Source organism: Limulus polyphemus, unplaced genomic scaffold (assembly GCF_000517525.1).
Source record: "Limulus polyphemus unplaced genomic scaffold, Limulus_polyphemus-2.1.2 Scaffold865, whole genome shotgun sequence".
Taxonomy (NCBI): domain Eukaryota; kingdom Metazoa; phylum Arthropoda; class Merostomata; order Xiphosura; family Limulidae; genus Limulus; species Limulus polyphemus.
The window spans coordinates 208,353-225,088 of record NW_013666475.1 but is presented as its reverse complement, the minus strand read 5'-3'; the positions used below and the strand labels follow the sequence as shown (position 1 = coordinate 225,088).

General features: G+C 29.6%; 1 protein-coding gene across 11 annotated transcripts in view; it reads right to left on the bottom strand.

The window, feature by feature from the left end:
* Positions 1-16,736, bottom strand: part of LOC106460928 (tudor domain-containing protein 1-like) — a 73,305-nt gene that overhangs the window by 15,580 nt on the left and 40,989 nt on the right. For 9 of the 11 annotated variants that reach the window (XR_002610891.1, XR_002610890.1, XM_022387735.1 and 6 more), the window contains 5 exons: positions 13,509-13,764; positions 11,361-11,471; positions 7,027-7,191; positions 5,165-5,297; positions 902-942 (listed from right to left, as the gene is read on the bottom strand). Coding sequence is in view for 9 of the 11 variants with exons in the window: in XM_022387735.1 (XP_022243443.1) it covers positions 902-942; positions 5,165-5,297; positions 7,027-7,191; positions 11,361-11,471; positions 13,509-13,764 (706 nt within the window). In the remaining 2 variants the exon portion in view is untranslated. The remainder of the gene's footprint in view (positions 1-901; positions 943-5,164; positions 5,298-7,026; positions 7,192-11,360; positions 11,472-13,508; positions 13,765-16,736) is intronic. The other 2 variants (XM_022387736.1, XM_022387743.1) reach the window with 2 other exon arrangements.

Below are 16,736 nucleotides of genomic sequence, written 5' to 3'. Positions count from 1 at the left end.
CATAACATAGGCTTACTGTAAGTAAGACTAATTTTGCATTCTATATTCAATACAAGGAAAAGAATGTACAAACAATTTTCCTACCTTAAATGTTTAATTGGTACCTAAATATTCCATGTAACTTGAAGACAAATAACAATGACATTTTAATAACACAAATTACATTTATTACAATTTAGCTGTTTAAAAATGTATAAGTTTGTTTTTACAGTAGACCTTTTATGTACTTTTCAATCAGTAAAATGATTAGTAAAACACAATAATTTAGCAGAAATTCCTAGAATGAATGCTTAGAATATATGTCAGATCTTTCATTGGGTAAACTACAATAAAAATAAAATTCCAGTACTTTCAACAAGTGGATATCTATCTAAAGGCAGAAACCCTTAATTTTGCAAGAGTCTTGACATATTTCTTTTAGTTAACATATGAACTGGGCAATATAGCTGAGAAGATGATGACCATAAACAAGATGAGACAATCAGATTAACATCTGTTTCTACCAAACTAGTAAAAAGAACACAATCCTAAACCCTTGTCAATTAGGAAAGACATGCTCGAAGAATTTTTTTCAAGCATTCAATAAAACAAAAAAGGCATGAATAAGTAAACATTCCATCTTCCAATCTCATAAAAATTTAACTTGTATAAAATATTTTCTTGGGCTACAAGTGCACAGTAACTAATAAATGGAAACCATAGTCATTACACATGCAAGTATAGAAAGCTCTGAATTTCTTAACAGGTTGCATTAAAAAGACATTTGGAAGCACAACTAACTTCTAGAAAAACACTACATAAAAGAATCCCATTTTTACATTGTACAGCCTGTACAAGCACCTAAGGAAACAGAAACAAATATTGTGGGGGGTGGGAAAAAAAAACTAGCTTTTCCTCGTACCTCGTGTGTCAAGGCCTTTCTTGATGAAATATTCTCGGACACTGTAATGAAAAAGACAGCAGTGTACAAATTTCGTTGAATGAGAAAAATGATGCCAAACTATCTGTATTTCCTGTTTCAATTAAACTATTAAAAACTATGTTGTTTTTTTATATTAAAAATTAATAAATTTTATAGGTTCTTATTAATTAAACTGTAGCTAAATGTTTGAAACAAACTTCTTATTTGTCCATTATTCATTCAGTTTTCCACAATGTTTATCTTATTATTTTCATTTTTCTTACATTTTATATCTGGTTATATAGCACTAAAATTAAATTTAAGAGCCTTTTCATGCCTAGGTGAGAACATTTGTATATTTCAGTATTTCTCATGGCTTCTTGGACAACATTCTATTAGAAACAGATAATGAAATGGAAATAGTATGCTATTTTTACACACACCTGATAGGAAGTTTTTTATAGACTGGGCCCCATTTTGTCTGTTGTAGATTATCCATTTAGTTAGTAATGAATGATATAATATGTTTGGTGAGATATACATTATGTTTATAAGACTGAGAAGTACACTGACCATCAATTTGAAGGTGATTAGATAAAAAAGATGATGAAGATGTACGTTTAACCCTCTTGCTACGAGGTCGATCAAATTGCCCAACCTCAAAACCATTTTGTACTCATCATAGTTTTATATTATAACTTTTAATACACTTTGTGTATCTTCAAAGAATTTGGCAGGCATTGCAAGTCTGTGTACACAAAAAATCAATTTTTTAAATATGTATTTTTATTAAAATTTGTCCATGAATATATGTAGACAGATTGTTCACTGCTCCAAGTGAAAAATGATTTATGTTAAGATTAAAAATAGTTTTCTTTGTTTCAAAAAATCTCAAATTTTATTTGCTGTCAACTGTCAATGACACTTAACCCTACTTTTATACTAATGGTAGGATTGCACTATTTTTTTTTTTTATTTAATTGATTAATACACCAAAGAACACAGAATAATATGTGAAAAAAGTAGATAACGTCCCATAACTATCACAAATGTTATGACTTTCTAACTATATGATGAGAGCTGTTAAGAATTCAGCTAAGCTCGTCGAAGTGTTTCTCGTGGGAATAAAGGTTATACCAAAGTGAAACAGTCAATTCTCTACAGAAAACAACGTAATATAATACATCATTTGATAGATTAAAACCTCAGCTTTCAATAGGTTACACATAATATAGTATTAAATGTTGGATAGAACTATCAGCAGGTTCTGAAAGAGAGGACGTGGCAGGTGAGGTCTATAACTAAATAAGATTGAACGCCATAATAATTATGTTTTACCTGAGCGACGACAACATTATAATGAGTAATTTACATTATATTTCTACTTCTTGAGAGGGGGGGGGGTATATATTAGAGAAGAGGGGATGCCTAGAGAGAAAAAATGTCATGAATATTTTTTTTTAAACATTGCCTTATAAAATTAAGAACTTGAAACTTGTATACTATTAAAATTTGAGTTATTACCTATATTTTTATGACAAGAAAGTGGTTTAATTAAATTTTTAATGTAACTCACTAAAATCTCGTGACATGCTCATAAAAAGATACCCGTATGAAAAGTGTTAAGATTTTTTTATAAAGAAAGCTACAGGCTGCTGTTGGTGAAACAACTGGGTTAAGCCAAACCTTCAGTTAGTAAAATAGTGACATAGTTCATAAAAAATTTTTTAAAAAAAGCAGACTATGTTTAGTACTTTCTCAGATCAAATAGTAATGCTCCTTAAATTTGGATTCCCAAACATACTGTTTGCTCACACATTCCCATTAAATCACTTGGTAGTGCTAAAGATGATGCCTAAATAAACAGGAGTATTTTTTTTATCATTGCATATGCGTGCAACACAGACCTGAAAACACTGGATATCAATGCATGTACTGAGTAGGTTCATGGCACTTTTGAGTTGACAAACAATGGACTTGGACAAGCTTTAGCAGAGGGTGCCTTCTATGACATTAATTAACAAGTATGGATTTGATATTCTATGAAAATCATCTTAGTATACTACTACTGTGATCAACTTTAAATATTTCTAAACGATTCTGCATGTGTTTGTTCAGCTATGAAGTTTATCATGGTAAATAATACACAAATGTATGCCAACAATGTTATTCTCAATATCCTGTATTTTTCATGGGTGACTCAAGCAGAGCTCAAAAAACCATGGGTAATGACACTTCTAAATAACCTAAGTATAAAGAACAAATGTACTGCTTGACTTAATAAGCTGTATTGCTAAGCAAAAGAAACATTAGTTTCTCAAAATGCCACTTAGTCATCGACGGGTCATATCCAAAGTAGCACACAGTAAAATTTTGAGTTGGTGCTAAAAACATGCACTAATACCAAAACACCATACCAAGATATGAAAATTAAGCAATGACAAAAATAAACTCAGAAACCTTCTATTCTTCACAAAATAGAAAGGGACAAAAGATATATTGCACTAGCAAAGATCACAAACAACAACACAGGAGGCAGGAACATGACAGTATTAAGAAGCAGCATAACACAACAGTTGTACTTTATCTTTAATGACCAAATTCTTTTCTCTCCATGAACTTTCTATTTTGTCCAATTTAAACACACCTAATGTAATTATATAAATGTATTTATTTAAAGAATCATCAGATGCTGGCAGTCTGACATGGAATCCACCTCTTAGGAGCATACTTCATCACTAAAAGTAAAAAAGTATCAAAAGGAAAGGACTTTTCTCTACTCAAAAAGTCATGCAGCTTGTTGATAGTGAGAAAAAAAAAAGATTATTTTATTTCTTGCATTAAATTGCAAAGTAACAAATGCAATTCATAAAAAGGCTTGGACAGAAATTACCAACATGGTAAAGTCTGCTGAAACCATTGAATAAATAGGTGAAGTTAAGAAGAAATGGGCTATTCTGAAATTTCAAACAAGAAGAAATACAAGAATCTACTAAAAACATGAAGTGGAACATCCTTTATTGTTGAATGATACAGAAGATCAATAGTCAAACTGAAAGAACCTTCAACCAGAACTACTGAGGTTATAGAAATTAAAGAAAATTCTGTCTCTGACTAGAGTTCTAATAATGTGTTGATAGTCATGTATAGTTTGCTTGTATACAAATCATTACTTTATTTTATTTTTTACCTAAACCTCATGTAGGTGTGACTTCATTGGCATCTTCAACAGCAGGATGAACTGAAGTCACTCCTACTGCAAATACAAAAGTTAGAAAAGGAACAAGTGAAAATTTATCTCTTGCAACTATTGATCAGGACGTGTTAGAGGTGCGCAAAGCTAAATTTAAAAAAAACTGAACCAATTGACAAACAAGATAAAAACTATTATTATCAAAGAAGGTTTGTAATGGAAGAACATTTAGAAAATAAAATGAGAGTACATCAACCTACAAAATATTCAGTTTCTTTTGTTTTCCTAAATCTGTAAATAAAATCCAAATTGGATATATTTTACTCATGTGCAGCTCCTTCCCTTATGCTTTCTGTTTAAATGGTTTTGAGTAACTTTATATTTAATATTTGTTTCAATAAACAAAATATATAATAATTATTAGTTTTAATCAACAAGTTTTGTGACCATTCTTTAGCTAGGACATTTTACTAAGTATTTAAAAAAGAATATGTACTTAGATGTCAGATTTATGTAGAAGTGGGTGGATATTTACTTGTAAGCCATCTTTAAGAAGTTGGAGCAAAATTATGACTGAATTTAAAAGGTATTCTTATGCTTTGACAATTTTGATCCTAAAACTCAACTTGCAACTTTAATAAAGACAATATGATAAAGTGTATGAAAAATCTTAAATTTTGCTCACACAAACACTTCTAATATCAATTATGAGAACAGAGCCCCACAACTTGTTGTTTAGTGTTGTTTCTACAATAAAAGGAAGCCTATCTGAATTTTTTAGCATAACAAAAAGTTATGATGTCAAATGCAAAGAAAGAAATCACTTAAACATAGGATGTCCTTTTGTTGTTGTTGTTGTTGCTAAATGAAATTGTCCAGATCACTAGCTCAAGCATTTTTCACATAACAAACCTACAGCTTGCCTGACAATAATCATCAAGTTTAAGTTTTCCATGGGCTGAGGGTAACAGTTTTTAAATCACTACACACTGAGTTCAAAATCTGATAATTCTTCAGTTTCTAGGGGTTTGTAAAAATGCACTGAGGTTGCACATCTGGTAAACACATACCTTGGAATGTCTATAATATAATAACCATCAGGGGATTTTTCTAGAATAGTGGCATTAATGACTTCAGATTCTGGTAATAATCTCTTTAGTTCTTGCAATTTTTCATCAGTCCACTCCATGTCAGTTGGGAAGTCTACAAAGTACCACTTAGGTAATTAAATACATTCAAAGTGCATCTTAAAGCACCTACAGAAAATGTTACAACTTTAATAAATTATTTTGTACAGAAAATATTTTAAAAAAGGGAAGAAAGAAATAAGTATTTCTAAAATATAATTTTTTTTAAGAGTAACCTTTTAAAAACTTTTAAATAAAGTTAGATTATTTTTTAGGTTTTTGTATAATAATTTATAATGGCTTTATTTAGTAAATAGCCCATTTTTGATTTTGTATCATTTTTAAATAAAGCTGCAGAAAAAAAGCCAACTTTCTCTAAATGTCAAAATTGGAAATTAGTGTTTACCATCTAAGCTTTTCACATAATTCAAAAATGATTATCAATACTCACATAAGTTTGATTTATCCATTTAACACTAAAAAAATCCAACAGTTGATAAAAGACAAAGAATAAAGCAAAAAATTATCAACATTTCAGTATTACATACCTTATGAACTCCATACACTTTTTAAAAACACATTTACACAGTCATTTTAAGTTTAAAAACAATGCAACTGTGTACGGTACCTTTGTGCTGTTTCTGCAAAATATCTCATTTAATGTACATATTATGATAAACATCTTAGATTTTATGTAAAACATTAACTAATCAGTTCATTTTCTCTCAATGTGTGATTCCCAGAACATAATTTTCTCTCATCACTTCACTGTTAAATAAAAGCAAAATCTTAAAAGTCATACTCTATTTTTTTGTAATGGACATGGAGATGACAAGGATATTTTAAGTATATTGTCCATTACACAAGTCATACTCTATTTTTTGTAATGGACAGGGAGATGACAAGGATATTTTAAGTATATTGTCCATTACACAAGTCATACTCTATTTTTTTGTAATGGACAGGTAGATGACAAGAATATTTTAAGTATATTGTCCATTACACAAGATATTTTTTTTTTCAAAAATTTCACAATTCTGATGCTTCCACATAAAAGATTTGAAAATTAGATGCTTTCTGGTGCATTCTTCAATTTTTTCCCATATAGTTGGCAGATAATGATGTCCTTGAATGTCACAGTAAATTAGCCAATTTTGATTATTAATGTGGCAGTTCTAAGTGCTTTTCAGTAGTTCGATGTGTTAAAATTGTAGAACAATTATGTGTAGCATAGTTTCTATGTTTGTTGCATATTGTGCATAAAGCTTTCCATGATAAATCCTTATTTCAAGAATTCTCCCCATTTTGATTCAACTATCTTAGGTTTACTTCCAACAAAGTAATTACTTGTTCTTTCTCCAACCAGTCCCACCTAAATTTGTTTTTACACAACTATACAAATTTCTATAGCCCTCACTTTATCCTTTTCATCAATAACCTTTGCACTTTTTAAAATTCATTCCCCTTTCAAATTAAATTATGTAAATTTTCAATTAAATTTTTATGTGAAAAATCTGGGCCATGAACAAGTCATCTTGCAAGATCAGGAAAATGTATTTATCAGATTTTGATTGGTCAAAACTTCAGTAGTTGTAAACAAAATAGAGAAAAATAGCAAATATCTTATTTTTCCAAAGACTAACTTTCAGCATGATTTTTCTGAATGAATGTGTTATTGGAACTGTAAAATTGGAAATAAACCACATGGAAGAAAATTCTCTTCTGTAGTTTATACAGGGAAAAGCAAGGCAATATATAGTTTTAAACTAGAGATCAGAGAAATATCCAAATACTTAATTGTTTACCTTGTAACATGCAGTGTTGAGCTATCACAGGATAATTCATTATCTCTGGAAAAATACAGCGAATGTTACTTGTGGCAACCATCTCAGTGTTTCCGAAATCAGCAAACAAAATATACACTTCACTTTCACCAGGTCGCAAAGCAACTGCCCGATACCAGAGACCATCTGGAAACAAAAAAATTAAAGTTAGTAAGAAGAGTAGATTCTGTCCATTGATTTTAAAATATACTAACTTGTTTGAATTATATAATTCTTTTTAAATACAGGCTATGGTTATTGACCTACATGATAAGAAAAACAACATAAAAAATGTGGTTTTCAATAAAATAAATAGTTTCATACCACAATCTACCAGCCTATGATTAAATCAAACAAGTTACAAGATATATTCATCTATCTTCTAGACAAGAGAAATCATCAAAAATGCACCATTAAAAGTGCAGATTAAAAGAATGCTGAATTTCAACTTGTCAGTTACATGTCTGTGTAAGTGAGTATTGAGTACATAGTTGAACATCAGTATGTCAAATTGCCAGGAACTTTCAGAATTATTCAAGACATCAGAGGATAGAGAGCCAGCCTAGAATCTTAACCTTTGCCTTGATCCACAATAAATGTAAAATATTAGATGCAATGGACTAAAAAAACCCATAAATATTTGATGCAACAATTTTCAAGAAAATGCATGGGACTGAACGTAAATAATATCAGCCATGTATTTGAGACATCCAAGTTAAGCGTACTGATGTTCAATGTTATACAAGTAACTTGTAAAAAAAAATCTGCAATAAACACAAAAAATTTAAATTTCACTTTATATATTATAATGAATAACATAAATCCTTCTATAAATGTAACACACTTCAAAAAACAGACTTGTAGATATGGCAGACAACAATGTTAGCACTAGTACACTTAGCTAGGCACATCTCACCAGCATCTGGTTAATTGCCACCATTAGGCAAACTAACAGAGTTCAATCACCTTCTGCTTAATTTTGTGGATCTTTTGAACCACTTTATGATACTATAGACATATAGCAATACAAAACTATAAACTTAAGCATGGCACTTCTCAACTGTTTTTGGTAAATAGCTCCTTTAACTCTATAAGCACAGGGTTTTTATCTAAGTAGTTTTACTAAATATTTGTCTGTGAATTGATGGAGTCACAATCTCAATGCAAAGGTGCTAATCATGTTAAGATTAAACATTATTTTTTCATCTTATATTTTTCCAACTTGTATAACCCCTCAGACCTCCTAAATGAATATTACAAGTTTTCTGCAGTAAAACTATATTTTATCTACCCCAATACTATACAGACTTGGTCCATTTGAGAAATTTGTAATCAACACAAAATATATAAAGCAAATTTGAACTACCCTTTTTTCTTTCTAGAATGACTGGAGATTGCAGAAGAAAATTACAATTATCTACCTTAGCCTCAGGCTTGTATTGCATCTGTTTTTTTTCTTAACTTTATTGTTCTGTAAACAATGTGTAATTGCTAAATTTGTATAACAAAGCTATAAATCATCTGGCAAGCACATATCTCAAGTTACAATAAACAAAGCATTGAATTATGTAGACATAAGTAACTCACATGCATACCTTGCAGAAATTTTCTTCATTTAAGTTTTCTTATCTAACATAACAAGTTTCTAATTTTTTACATTTTATTTACTTTGATAACAATAAATAAAAAATATACAAAAAACAAAAAATTTAGTGCTTACGTCTCTCATTTTGGTTTTTGCTCTGGCGAAACTTAACCCTACTACTTATTTCCACAGCAATAGTAGCAATACTGTTAGATATATATGACTGTTCAGATTTAGTTAACTTTAGAGGCAACAGTTTATCGCAGTTTTGTTTACATAACTGTTTACAAATCATACATTGTGTAGTTCAATAGCTATGATTTTGCGATTGGTATATTATTGCGTCATGTTACTAGAACCTTCTAAGTTTTTCTAGTTGTTTTGATTGAGTATTATTGTATCATAATATCTAGTAGTGTATGGAACATTCTAGACCTCTATCAGGGAATAAATTCACATCAAAAATTAGTTTGATAGATAGATCTAGACTGCATGATTGTGAGTTTAGCCATAAATAGTATTTGGTGGTGATTTTTAAGTGAACTTATCACAGATCGTATTGTAATAACAGAGTAAAGAAGAATAATTCACCTTGTCATTTGTGTTCTATAGTAATTGAACCAGTCTGTGTGGACTTTAACAAAAAAAAAAAGAGAATTATTTAAAGCTCTGGATACAACTGTTGTAACCAACAGTGAAACAAACATTTGAATATACATTTGACTTGTTTTAATATATTACTTTAAAACAAGTGGACTGTATGCTGTTTGTTTATTGTTGAAATTTATCGCTAACAAGTCAAAGATACCTACTGAAAAAGAATCCGACCCGACAAATACACAAAATAATTTTTATTTATTTCAAATATGTAGTTTAGAGCACAAAATATTAACTCTCAACACAGGCTCAATCGATTTGACTGACCATGTGACCTCTTTGTACTTGTATAGTCTTTATAGATTTGATACTTCTAACTTTTTAATATAGTATGTATATCTTCACAACATAATAAATCTTTCACATACAAAAAATCATATTTTTTAACCCTTTCGAGATGGGTTATGGGTGTAAGGCCATGTCATCTTGTTTGTTGACTCGCATTCAAAATTTTATTGAACTACTATTTCATGAATTTATGTCAATAACTTTGGTATCAAACTGTAATTATAATTCAAATTTTAGTACTCTATATTACTCAATTTCTTAATTTAAAAGCAATTATTAAAAATAGAATAAACATTGATTTTTGTGTGTCACGTGATATATTGAATGCAGCACTGGTTCAAATTAGATGCTTGTGAAGTCAAAATACTAAGTCTATAGCTTCATACAAATTAGAAACTCAAATTACCGATATTGACAAGCCAGAATATAAAATAAGAGCCTCTTATCTTTTTAATTTGCTAAGTTATTGCTCATGTAATAAATCAAACACAGTGGCACCCCACCCACCTCTTTCCATTTTTGGAAATGCTCCCTTATACACTTATTTCTATATATGACATGAATAACCAATCAAAAGCTCAGAATGTCCCCCTAGAGGCTTTCTCAACCATTTGAAAATGTTAGGACACCATCTCGTTCTTTCGAACCAAGATTTCAAGGAGGTAGGCTGTGACTTTAGTCTGCTTGAAATATATGTTTTTAGACTGAAGCTGCTTATTTACTAAGCTTGATAAATTATAGTGGAATTCAATGGTATCGATATAGTAATTTATGACTTATTGGTTACTCAACTGTATATAGAAAGAACTAAACAAAAATAATTTGTTTCATATCCTCCATGTGCAAAATTTTAAAAGGCTCAGCAACTTACGTCAAGCAGTAACCGAGTACATGGGTTGTAACTAGAAGAGAAAATTGTTTACTTTACTTCTTTATTTGCTGTTCTATGTTTTAGGAGAAATATGTTTAGGAACTTATTTCAAAATAGCAATAATCTATATACATATATATAATGTATAATAATTGGAAAATGACTGTATTTTACAAAATACTAGTCGACTAAAATACAGCCAAGACAAGTTACTTTGTACAGACCAAAGGTCAGTTTTATGTTATTTGGTACGGTAACGTGAGTGCACGTGAGCTGCGTCATTGTAACTTCTGTATTGTTTTGCCAGGCATGGGTGAAAGGTCAATATATTAAAAATAATAAATATATATAAATGTATAATGTTATGAGATTTAAGCTATTTCATCTAAACATTTATGTTTTCATGTTATAATATGTGTTCACTCTAGAATGAAAGAGGCATGATTTATGTTTATTTCCTAATTTTTTAAGGTGGTTGTGAGATTGGTCAAATTTACTGAACCCATACAAAGATTAATTACTGAAAATAAAAGAAAAAATATAGAAAAACATTGCTTAAGAAACCTTAAGACTTAATAAAAAAAATTTATATTTTGCATATGAAAGCATTGTATTGTTTACTGATAATCTGCCAAATTTCGTTGACATACAGTTACTAATTTTAACGTTATAGCATGAAAACTATAACAAGCACAAAATGTATTAAATATTTCTTTTTGAAATTAAGAAATTAAAACTTACATATTATTAAAATGTGGTTTATTAACTATGTTTTGATGCCAAGTTTATTGATATATATTGACAATAAAATTGTTTAAGTTGACTAACTCTGTAAAAAGTCATGACATGCACACTCTCTGATCTCCACCCATTCACACAGGATTAAGGTATTACAAATAATTGAAAAACACTTACCAATAAATTTAGCAAGGCACATCTCACAAGTCTCTGGTACATAACCATCATCAGGCAGACTATCACAGTGTTCATTCACTTTCTGCATTATCTCCTTGAGCTTCGTTACAACTATAAAACATATAAAATTTAAAACATTAAGAAATAAAATATATAAAACATTCTTAAACTATGAAAAAAATGATAGTTATTAAAATTACAAAAACAGTGTCACAACTTGAAGATAATCATCTTAGTGTTTCTGTTTATTACAGTCTTCAATTATTGTAACTATCCAAGTAATCAAGATATTTCCATTATTACTATTTGATTAATTCAAGTTGTTCAGCTCAATTAGTGTCATGACTGAAGAAAATAATCTTCTAATCAAAATTAGTGTTTCTTATTATCACTCTTTTGAGTTATTCCAACTATCCAAACAATCAAAATACTGTTATGTTGTTCAAATTTACCTTGTATGGTCTAAATAATAGTGTATCTTTAACTTAATACATTAGTTACATATTAAAAGCCACACATTTGTCCAGTGTCACTTTGAATAAGATTGTGTCAATATAAAAAATAAGGCAAGTTATTATTAATTATTCATTACTAAATCAAAAAAAGGGGTTAATTGCTGAAAATATTGCTCATTTAACTGTGTCTGTCAAAAATTACTAGATTTGGATTAATAAAAGTATAACAATAAGTTGTGATATTTGGGCATATCCTGTTTTCTACCTGAACTGGTGATATAGATATTTTTCAGTTTAATTTCTGTAATGGCAACAAAACACAGTTCAGAAGTGTTAAAGGTTACTTTGTTCTAATTATTTTGTTTCATTGCTCTCTATAACAGATAATATCTCTTCTGCACACAAAGGTATTTCAATAATATTAACAGCATTTGGATTAGAAAGATTGGTATTGTAATATCCTTTGGTGCCTGGTTAATAAGCTGACCAAATGTTACAGCTAACTAATGATGTGAGGGTATGCAAGTCACAAGGTGATGTCATCTGGACAAAGAGAACAGCTTTATTGTGAATTTTGGCACTTTTCTTCATCCAGAGTTCTAGTGGGAGATCGAAAAGTGAAGATCTTTATTTTCTGAGATTGTGTTTAGCCGAACAGAAGACTTATCTTGACAGAGAGAAAGATATGGAACTAAACACAGCTTAGTAAAAAATGACTGTCCATTTGTTGGCATAGGTACTTGCACTTTGTTTTCTTTTCTTGTGTGTTTGATAATAAAGACAAATGTGTCCACTCTCATTACTTCAAAGACACTTAAAGAAACTCAGTACATTTGGCTATTACAAAAGACTTCCCTTATATTCTGATCAAATCTGCTGTTATTGTGAATTTGTTTATCTAACACTTGTCAGGACACCAGTTGCAAACTCCACAATATAACATAATTCAGTCATTAACCTATTTACACAAACAGGACTCTTTCTTAATTATGACCAGCTCTTACTATATAGGAAGCATCAAAAAGAGAAAACAAAAGTCTGGGTTTCCTCACATTTATCTTAAACATTGCCAATTAAAGAAAGCTTCAATATTTCCAATTTATTGATTTCTCATACATTGTGTTCATAGTTTCTTCCACCTGTACTGTCAAATTTAAACATATAAATTTAATGTGTTCCATATAAACTACCATCATTATCAACAACAATTCTTCACGTAAAACCTTATTTTATTTTGCATACTTATAAAGCTGTTAATTATTTTTGAAATTCTTAATGTTGATGATGGAATTTGAAAAATATTCCAAACATCTGTAATTAATTTTGCACTTTATCATTTCTCTGAAGATTCACCTTTAGAGAAAAGTAATTAATACTAAGCAGCAGAAACAAAACCAATTATAAGATATACAGTTTCTGTTATTTTGTTAAACTCTCAATACAAAGTTTACTTTGTTACAGTTTTTAGGCAATTTTATATGATATATTTTTGACATTTTTCTTACTTGTGAAGTCTGCTTCTCAAAATATTAATGTTTGTAATAATATACTGATGCTGTCATACTGAATCACACAACAAAGAAAAAACAGAAGTTTATATTATAAAACACAAATACAGAGACCACCAATCTTAAAACAGGATAATTTTCCTTACATACAACTACAAGAACAAAAAACAAGCATTGTGCATTACCTTCTTCTTCTATAGGCTGGAAAAACATAACATCGTGGGAGGTAACACTGCTCACTGCTAACTGAACAGTTTTTCCAACAGGCAGGTCAATAAATGAACAATCAGTAAAATAGAACTTCCTTTCTTCTTGAGTGAAAACTGGTTCTTTCTGTTCTGGTATCGAGTCACCTTTTGCAGCTAAACTTATTTTTTGCTGATCCTCGGTAGTCTCTTTCTCCAAAACATTGGCTTCTGGAAGTTTGCTCTGCAGGTTAATCTATTGTTTTATAAACTAAAATTAACTTTTCAAAGATGAAATAATGTTTTAAATGTGGAATAAATGCAGCAATAAAAAAACCTTTGAGTAAAATTTAAAAAAAAAGTGTTACTGATAGTAGTGTTTATTTTTAAAAAATGTTATTTAAGTTTCACACTCCTGAGACGCCTTCATGATTGTTACTGTACCCCTTAAATTTTGACCTTCCCAAGATAGCTAACAGATTTGTTAAGTATGTTTACACTCTTCTGATGACTTTATATAATCAAATTAATAGATCATATACACAACTTTTAACATACAAATTTATTTGTATGACAAAATGGGCAAATGTGGGAAAGACAGCTATTCTCTGATATGTGGTAAAAAAGAAGTACTCATCCCACTATGTCCAAAATTAGACATGTGATAGTGTAATAGTGATTTCATGCCTCAAAACAAAGCTATGGAACACTGATTAAAAAAACATTTTTTAACATCAAAGACAGCAAAACATGATCAACTCTACCATGAAATCAACTGACTGAAAACTTAAAAACATGTTTCATTACATGACATTACTAACTGCAGTCCAGTTTTTTCAGATCCTTGTTTTTATGACCGAGATCGACTTACTTTTTTGAATTGTTATAACAAAATATAAACGTGCAGCTGACAAGTAAGCAATACAGTGACAGCATACCAATCTTGTGCATAAAATAAATTATTTACAAACAAAATCTAGAAAGAAAACAAAAACTTACAATAAGTGAAATGAAAAGGATTTTAAATGAAATATCAAGCCTCAATATTGTTTAAAAATTATTTTACACTTGCAATTTACAATTTTTATATAATAATTAAGATCCAACAGAAGCTACATTTCTATGATGTAAATATTTTCTAATTTTAGTCCATTAAGCTGAAGTGCTTATTTTTGGTTATAAGATGCTGAGAATGAATGCATATAGCCAACATATTTTTGTTGCAGTGCAAGGTAAATGATATTTAAAGATGTAATAACCTTTTATATATTAATAAACAGAACACATATACTCTATGTATTATGTCAGTAAATCTTGTGCACTTTTTACTGATGCATATGCTCGCAACATATGACAACTGTAAATGAACATAACTCAGTTAGTATTAAGTTTAATAATTGTAACTATAGCTGATCTGAGTGTGTGTTACACGTGCCTGTTATGATTTTCCATATACCACCTGTATCCTTAAAAGTATATCTGCATTTGATATTAAGTTATTTTTCTGAGCTAATTTGTATCACTTATAATCATCATCACAATACAATACTTTAACCCTCTCACTACAGCCTCAATCGATTTTACCAAGTTTGTAACCCCCAAAGTGAACAACAGTTTCCATATTATAATTATTTGGCAAGCTTCCTTTAAACGTTACAAGTCTGTTGTATGCAAAAAATCACTTTTTAATTAAGTATTTTTACTAAAACATTGTCTGTAACAAACAGAGTCACTGTTGACTGCTCCAAGTGCAAAGTGATTTTCATGTCAAGATTAAAAATATTTTCATCTGAAAATTGCCCAATTTCATATGCGTGATCTCTTATTCCTCATAAATTAATATCAACTTTTTTCAGCAAAACTTGGTATTTTATCTATTATTTTCTCTATCCTAACTCTATACAAGGGTAGTTAATTTGATCAACCTTGCAACCACCATAAAAAATATGAAATAAATATAAATTTCCCTTTTTTTCTTTCTAGAATGATTACAACTTGCAACTGGATACAACAACTGTTCATCTTAAATAGCTTAAAGCTCATACAGTATACATCTATTTATACTTAATTTTATTGTTTTAATGACTTTTGAATGGTTAAATAATAATCCTGCTACACAAGTTTTAAGCCACTTAGCAAATGTGCAGCTCACATTACTATACCAAATTACATAATGCATGAGCATTCCTTGTGAAGAATTTTTATTATTTAATGTAACAAGTTTCAAACTTTACATTTTAATTCCTTTTATAATAATAAAGAAAGAATATACATGAAAAATAAGATACATATATCACTCATTATTTGATAGACTCAGATACTGGCTTTCTATTGGTTCATAAATAATATAGTATATAGAGAGAACTACTGGCAACTTATGAAACAGATTACAGGTGGGTGTGGAAGAGGGTCCAACTTTCTAGTTTATGATTCCATAAACAAATAAGATTAAAAGGTATACAAATTATGTTTTGCCTTAATATCTATATTATGAGTAATTTCCTCTAGTATGATAATTCTGAAATTTACTCTCTGTCTTCTCTCTTCCCTTATGTACTTACTACCCCTCTGAGAAGTTCAGAATTTAATGTATATTTCCTTGTATAATAACGAACTTAAAACTTATATAATATTAACATTTGATTCACTAACTAGATTGTGATACTAAGTTTATTCATATACAATGATAATAAAGTAATTTAAATAAATTTTCATTGTAACTCTCTAAAAGATTGTGACATGCACACTTTGACCTACTAGTAGCAAGAGGGATAAGCATAAAATAAGAGGTATTAGTAACTATGCACAAAATACTGGGAAGGTGCATGTAAAGAATAATACGTTTATTTTTGCAATAAGGCACTGAACACTTAAAATATTGACTAAGGCTCAATTTTAAAGGTCATCTGAAACGACTAAAAACTTCCTCGAATAACCATTTTAAACCCCCATGTTGTCCGACAGATGACTAGCACCCTGGAACAGATCCTTATCCAAAACAGCATCCTAGTCTACTGTACACTTATCTATGCCCACACTACACATGCAATGTTGACTCCGATCCTCGACTAAAATCGTTCGTAAGTTCCCTTACTATGAAACTGAAAATTTGTATCCCGCACAAAAATATCTTTTGAACCATTTTTTGTTTAAAAAATATTGTACTTTGTACAAGAGAAATGTTAGTACAATCGACCAAAAGTGGCTGAAAATGTCAAAAAAAGTTTG